This window comes from Symphodus melops (genome assembly GCF_947650265.1).
Source record: "Symphodus melops genome assembly, contig: scaffold_121, whole genome shotgun sequence".
Classification (NCBI taxonomy): Eukaryota; Metazoa; Chordata; class Actinopteri; order Labriformes; family Labridae; genus Symphodus; species Symphodus melops.
Window position 1 is genome coordinate 81761 of NW_027636747.1, and position 7191 is coordinate 88951.

Sequence of the window (7191 nt, forward strand, 5' to 3'; positions counted from 1 at the left end):
AAACCCTGAACTTAAACCCTGAACCTAAACCTAAACCCTAAACCCTGAACTTAAACCCTGAACCTAAACCCTGAACCTAAACCCTGAACCTAAACCTAAACCCTGAACCTAAACCCTGAACCCTGAACCTAAATCCTGAACCCTAAACCTAAACCCTGAACCTAAACTCTGAACCCTAAACCTAAACCTAAACCCTGAACCTAAACCTAAACCCTAAACCCTGAACTTAAACCCTGAACCTAAAGCCTGAACCTAAACCCTGAACCCTAAACCCTGAACCTAAACTTAAACCCTAAACCCTGAACTTAAACCCTGAACCTAAACCCTGAACCTAAACCCTGAACCTAAACCTAAACCCTGAACCTAAACCCTGAACCCTGAACCTAAATCCTGAACCCTAAACCTAAACCCTGAACCTAAACCCTGAACCCTAAACCTAAACCCTGAACCCTAAACCCTGAACCTATACCCTGAACCCTAATGTAACCCTGAACCTAAACCCTGAACCTAAACCTAAACCCTGAACCTAAACCTAAACCCTGAACCTAAACCCTGAACCCTGAACCTAAATCCTGAACCCTAAACCTAAACCCTGAACCTAAACCCTGAACCCTGAAGCTAAACTTAAACCCTCAACCCTAAACCCTGAACCTAAACCTAAACCCTGAACCTAAACCCTGAACCTAAATCCTGAACCCTAAACCTAAACCCTGAACCTAAACCCTGAACCCTGAACCTAAACCCTGAACCCTAATGTAACCCTGAACCTAAACCCTGAACCTAAACCCTGAACCCTAAACACTAAACCTAAACCCTGAACCCGAAAATAAAGTCACAGAAACTCAATGAAAACATCTAAAACTCACCAACCATCAATGAGGGTCCAGTCTTCTATCAGAGCCCAGTCCTCCACCAACAGCCCAGCTGGACTGGGCCCTGATGAGGGACTGGGCTCTGATGGGGGACTGGGCTCTGATGGGGGACTGGGCTCTGATGGGGGACTGGGCTCTGATGGGGGACTGGGCTTTAATGGAGGACTGGGCTCTGATGGAGGAACAAAATGTTTGTAAAATGTTTGATTAAAAAATGAAGACTGATCAAACGACGGATCAGGTGAATAAAATGTGAATCAGTTTATTTACACAAACAGATTTTAAAGAGTAGTCAGGGACTTGTTTACAACACTTTCACAATAAAAGTAAACACTTTCAAAATAAAATTAAACACTTTCACAATAAAGTACGATTTAATGTTTACACTCCCTCTGTCCGTTTCCTTCATTCAAAGTCATTGCACATCATGTTTCATATTAACTGATGAAGTTGTGATGTGTGGTCCTGGTTCTAAACCGTCTTTATGTGTCTGCTGTGAAAACTAATAAGTCATAATGTGAGTGAGTAAACCTGCAGAGCTTCACCTGTCCTTATCTCAACATAAATAATGAGCCTGTAAAAGTTAACCATCTACACGTGCTGATGAGGTCATAACAGCCATAAAAAAAAACCTCCCACGTCTTTTTTCTATTTCTGCTCCGACAACAAAACACACAAACTGCAGTTTGTGTGTGTGTGTGTGTGTGTGTGTGTGTGTGTGTTCGTGCGCTCCGACAAAGATCCCATTTAGACCATGATGACCTTCCAAAGGTTATCAACCTGTCTGTTTACCTCCACGCCATCCTCTGTGAGTCGTGTCTGTCCCTCATAGCTCTCGCTGGGTCTCCTAGGACGTGAGTTCAGCAGTCCTGGTGACTTCCTGATTCAGTCCATGTTTAAACGTGGTTTAGCCCTTCTTTATTTAGCCTAGTCCTGGTTTGGACCCTGTTTAGTCCCTTTTTAGACCTGGGTTAGGCAGTTCGGCAGTTAGGCAGTTAGATTATCCTGGATGATGTTATTGGCCAGTTTAAGTCCTAGTTCTGGTCTGGTGTAGTCCTGTTTTACGTTGGGTTTTGTCCTGTTTAGATCCTGATGCTAACCTGGTTTGGTTCGTAGTGGTCTGGTGTAGTCCTGTTGTTGGCAGGGTTTGGTCTCTCTCCCCATGCAAAGCCCGGAGAAAGCTCTGGAGCCACGCCCACCTTTGGGATGTCATCAGATGTGATGTCATCAGCTGTTGCCGTGCAGGTGAAGGCAGTTCAGGCTTGAGACAGAGAACACCAGTTCTGTGTGGACATGGAGGTTGGGTTGAAGGGGAAGTCCTCGTATTTCACTTCCACGTTTCCTGACGCCGGGCTGTCCAGGTGAGACGCCGTCTGCTACGGTGGCGGAGACATTCACACTAAACGTTAACTGGTGTTTATATGATGATTCTTTACATCCTCGTTTACTGAAGCTCTTATCTAAACACCTTCATGTTCCAGCTGTGCAGAAGGATCAGAAGGAAGTCATGAGTCAGCAAGTTCTCAGCCTGATGAAGTCATAGAATATGTAAACATAAAATTAAATGAGTCAGCAGCTCTAACACTGATGAAGTCATGAGTCAGCAGCTCTAACCCTGATGAAGTCATGAGTCAGCAGATCTAACCCTGATGAAGTCATGAGTCAGCAGCTCTAACACTGATGAAGTCATGAGTCAGCAGCTCTAACACTGATGAAGTCACGAGTCAGCAGCTCTAACCCTGATGAAGTCATGAGTCAGCAGATCTAACCCTGATGAAGTCATGAGTCAGCAGATCTAACACTGATGAAGTCATGAGTCAGCAGCTCTAACCCTGATGAAGTCATGAGTCAGCAGCTCTAATCCTGATGAAGTCATGAGTCAGCAGTTCTTAACCTGATGAAGTCACGAGTCAGCAGTTCTTAACCTGATGAAGTCACGAGTCAGCAGCTCTAACACTGATGAAGTCATGAGTCAGCAGCTCTAACACTGATGAAGTCATGAGTCAGCAGTTCTTAACCTGATGAAGTCACGAGTCAGCAGCTCTAATCCTGATGAAGTCATGAGTCAGCAGCTCTAACCCTGATGAAGTCACGAGTCAGCAGCTCTAACACTGATGAAGTCATGAGTCAGCAGTTCTTAACCTGATGAAGTCACGAGTCAGCAGCTCTAACACTGATGAAGTCATGAGTCAGCAGTTCTTAACCTGATGAAGTCACGAGTCAGCAGCTCTAACACTGATGAAGTCATGAGTCAGCAGTTCTTAACCTGATGAAGTCACGAGTCAGCAACTCTAACACTGATGAAGTCATGAGTCAGCAGTTCTAACCCTGATGAAGTCATGAGTCAGCAGCTCTAACACTGATGAAGTCATGAGTCAGCAGTTCTAACCCTGATGAAGTCACGAGTCAGCAGCTCTAACCCTGATGAAGTCATGAGTCTCACACACACACACACACACACACACACTCACACACAGTTTAGGAGGGTACCTGGGTGGCAGATGTGCTGGAGTGTCCGGTGTACTGGGAGAGGTTGGGTTCACTCTTGATGGTGGAGGCTTGTTCAGAGACGGAGAGCGAGGACGGCGAGCAGGTGTCAGATGGGGTGGAGCCTAACGGACAGCCACAGGAGGAATATCACTGAATGTAGAGACACATTAAGAACAATCCCTGCTGCTCTCTCTTTTCTTTACTTACCTGTGAATGTTTTATTTTTGGGAATCTTTGGTTTTCTCTTCCTGGTCTGAATGCTCTCTTTCTTCATGGCCAGAGGTCGGGGTATCTGCAGGAGGCGGGGACAGGTGAGTGACAGGTGAGTGAGGTACAATACCTTACAGAGCACGGCCACTCTTTACAACCTGTATAAAATGTTCCAGATGAATGTGAGGAGACTCTTTTACCCCGTGCAGCTTCATATAGAGTCCACAGGCATTGCAGACAGGCTCTCCTTCAGCGTTTCGTCTCCACAGTGTGGTCGTGCTGGTCTGACAGTTTGAGCAGCAGAGAGTCCGACGAGATGTCGTCTGCTGCAGAGCAAAACAGGAGAAAGAAAGAAATACATCATTCTCTCATAATCCTCATTAGTGTATCTTTAAATAATTCCTCTCTCTCTCTGTCTCTCTCTGTCTCTCTCTCTCTCTCTCTCTCTCTCTCTGTCTCTCTCTCTCTCTCTCTCTCTCTCTCTCTGTCTCTCTCTCTCTCTCTCTCTCTCTCTGTCTCTCTCTGTCTCTCTCTCTCTCTCTCTCTCTCTCTCTCTCGGTGCATGCTGGGAGTGAGCGGTGTGAGTGAGACGCTGAGCGTTTGAGATTTTTTGACGTTTCTTTCTTTCTTAATTTGATTTAATTTAATGTAATTATTGGGTAAAGGGTTCACGTTAAGTTTATTGGTTAGTGTGTGTGTGTGTGTGTGTGTTTAATCTCCTGCCGGTGTCTCGCCGGTCGGCGTCTCCAGACGCCATGGTAAATGGAGTCACCTTTGGCCACCTCACGAGGAAGCATGGCATTAAGATCAACGCCAGCTTCCCGTGCAGTGTGGAGGAGATCGGGCTGGCTGTGGGGGAGAAGGTCGGACACGGCAGCGTGAAGTCGGCGGCTCGGATGAACAGTGCCGTGGTCATCTTCCTGGATCAGGTGGAGAAGGTGAACCGCGTGGTGGAGACAGGCATCACGGTGAGGGAAATGTTTGTTCAGGTGACCCCGCTGACACAGCCGTCCACCAGGGTCATCCTGTCAAACGTCCCTCCGTTCATAACCGACGAGTTTCTGAGCAGAGAGCTTTCCAGACATGGGAAGGTGGTGTCCCCCATTAAAAAGATCCTGTCTGGATGTAAGTCTCCGCTGCTGAAACACGTAGTGTCTCACCGCAGACAGCTGTTTATGATACTTAATAACCGGGATGCGGAGCTCAACCTCCGCTTCCGCGTTAAAGTAGATGATTATGACTACGTGATTTTTGCCTCCTCGTCGGCAATGAAGTGCTTCGGTTGTGGTGAGGAGGGACACACCGTGAGTGCCTGTCCGAAAGCCGGGGATCCGGCTCCGCCTGGCCGGGAGGTGACCCCCGGCCCTGTGGCGGGGTCTTCCGCTGCTCCGCCGGTGGCAGCGGAGCGGCGGGGGGGCCGCCGCCCCACGGCCCGCGGCCGCAGCGGACATTTCATCTGCTGTGACCCGGGCTGTGGCGTCCGAGCGGCCGATAGAGGAAGCGCGCTCCGCGCTGCCTCTCTCCGCTGCTGTGCCCGACCTGGAGCAGGGGGGGGTGAGTATGAATGATGTGTCCGACCTGGAGCAGGGGGGGGGGGTGAGTATGAATGATGTGCACAGTGTGAGTGAAAGTGAGCAGAGAGGAGAGACACAGTTTTCAGGTGATGTGGTGGAGGGTGAAAAAAAGGATGAAAAAACTACAGAAAAAAATGAAAGTGAAGCACAGGGTGTTAGTGAGTCACAGGTAGAGGGGGGCACGCAGGTAGAGGGGGGCACACAGGTAGAGGGGGGCACACAGGTAGAGGGGGGCACACAGGTAGGGGGGGGCACACAGGTAGAGGGGGGCACACAAGCAGAGGGGGGCACACAAGCAGGGGGGGACACACAGGCAGAAGGGGACATACAGGTAGAGGAGGCAGGTGGGGGGAGTACTAGTCGTACTTGGGGAGAGCAGGTAGAAGAGGCTGAGATGGAGGATGAGGAGGAGGAGGAAGAGCCTCATATAAAGAAACCTGCTCCTAAGCGGAGGAGTACAAGAAAACTAAAGTTTGTAAAAAAAAGCAGTAGGAAGGAGGAGGACAGTGAAAGTGAGTGTGTCTCTGACAGCAGTGACATCCCTCCTCCTAAAGTCACAAATAGCCAAAAGAAGAGATTATACACTCCGGAAAAAATCAGAACATTTTTAATCAGAACATTTAATAAAAAAATAAACATTGAGGATTATTTCCCAGACTTGAATATGTTCTCAATGTCAGTCTCGCACCATATGAACAAGAAGGAGGAGCCTGTTTTTGACGAAAAGGAGGTCTATAGATTAGTAAAACTTGTGCATAGAGCCAACAAGCAACTGGAAGAAAGGGATAAAAGTCAAAGCCAAGCTCTCCAATGTGTTTTTTAATTAATTTATTGGTTTTTATTTTATTTTTAAATCTCTTTCTTATGGATAATTTTAAAGTAGGTAGTTTAAATGTAAACGGAGCCAGAGAGCCCAAAAAAAGAGCAGCCATATATGAAACAGCCAGGATGAAACACATCGATGTTTTTTATCTCCAAGAAACTCACAGTGATGATCGCAACGAGGCCGACTGGAGGAGAGAGTGGGAGGGGGAAGTCATTTTAAGTCACAACACTTCTCTTAGTGGAGGAGTTGGCTTCCTCCTCTCCAAGTCTTTTACTCCGGCCTCACTGGAGGTCGAGCATTTTATCGAGGGGAGGTTGCTTTTAATGAAGGCACGGTTCGACCTTTTTACTGCGGTTTTTATCAATGTGTACGCTCCAACAATCGGTGCAGAGAGGAAGCTGTTTTTACAAACAGTTAATGATGTTTTAAATGGCTGTGCCCCGGAGGATTTTTTATTCTTGGGGGGGGATTTTAACTGTACTGAAAATGCGTCTTTAGATCGCAACCATGCAGAGCCGCATCCAGTGTCCCAACACGTGCTGAGGCAGCTGGTCTGCTCCCACGGCCTGGTGGATGTGTGGAGAAGGATGCATGCGGACTGCCGTCAGTACACATGGTCCCACCTCAGAGAGAGTAGGATCTCCTCAGCTAGGCTCGACCGTATTTATTGTTTTAAGCATCATTTTAATATTGTTAAGATGTGCAGTATTGTCCCTGCTGCTTTTACTGACCATGCTTTGCTTTTATGTCATGTTTTTATTCAGAACATTTTACATAAAAGCGCTTATTGGCATTTTAATTCAGTCTTAACGTTTGATAAACATTTTAAAGAGGTTCTTATTTATTTCTGGGATGTTTTTAGACAGAGGAAGGGAGAGTTTAGTTGTCTTAGGCAGTGGTGGGACCATGGTAAGACAGAGATTAAACTCTTATGTCAGCAGCACACCCTCAATGTCACCAGAGACATCACCAGATCTATGAAGGACCTGGAGACTGATATAGTGGAACTAGAAAGACTGAGTGAGTCCACAGCAAATCGAGGATATATTGAAATCCTCAAAGTCAAAAAGCTAGCTTTAGCAGACCTGTTGGACGGTAAAGTACAGGGTGCACTGGTCAGGTCCCGGTTCCAGGCCATCGCGGAGATGGATGCTCCCTCTAGCTACTTCTTCGGCCTGGAGAAGAGGACCGGGCAGGGGCGAGTGATCCACTCACTTTT

General features: G+C 47.3%; 1 protein-coding gene across 1 annotated transcript; it reads right to left on the reverse strand.

The window, feature by feature from the left end:
- Positions 1 to 1688: 1688 nt before the first annotated feature.
- On the reverse strand, positions 1689 to 3872 carry LOC306819110 (transcription factor GATA-5-like). Its single transcript, XM_079372862.1, has 4 exons — positions 3773 to 3872; positions 3570 to 3654; positions 3363 to 3484; positions 1689 to 2248 (listed from the first exon to the last, which is right to left on the reverse strand). The coding sequence occupies exons 1-4, from the start codon at positions 3785 to 3787 to the stop codon at positions 2129 to 2131; spliced, it is 342 nt and encodes a 113-aa protein (XP_079228988.1). The 5' UTR covers positions 3788 to 3872; the 3' UTR covers positions 1689 to 2128.
- Between the last annotated feature and the right edge of the window lie 3319 nt (positions 3873 to 7191).

What these genes read in the sequence shown, in the direction of transcription:
- LOC306819110 (XM_079372862.1), bottom strand. An exon ending in CAAAAATAAAACATTCACAG is followed by an intron (nt 3,485 to 3,569) that starts GTAAGTAAAGAA and finishes GCTGTCCGTTAG; the next exon opens with GCTCCACCCCATCTGACACC. An exon ending in CCAGCACATCTGCCACCCAG is followed by an intron (nt 2,249 to 3,362) that starts GTACCCTCCTAA and finishes CCGCCACCGTAG; the next exon opens with CAGACGGCGTCTCACCTGGA.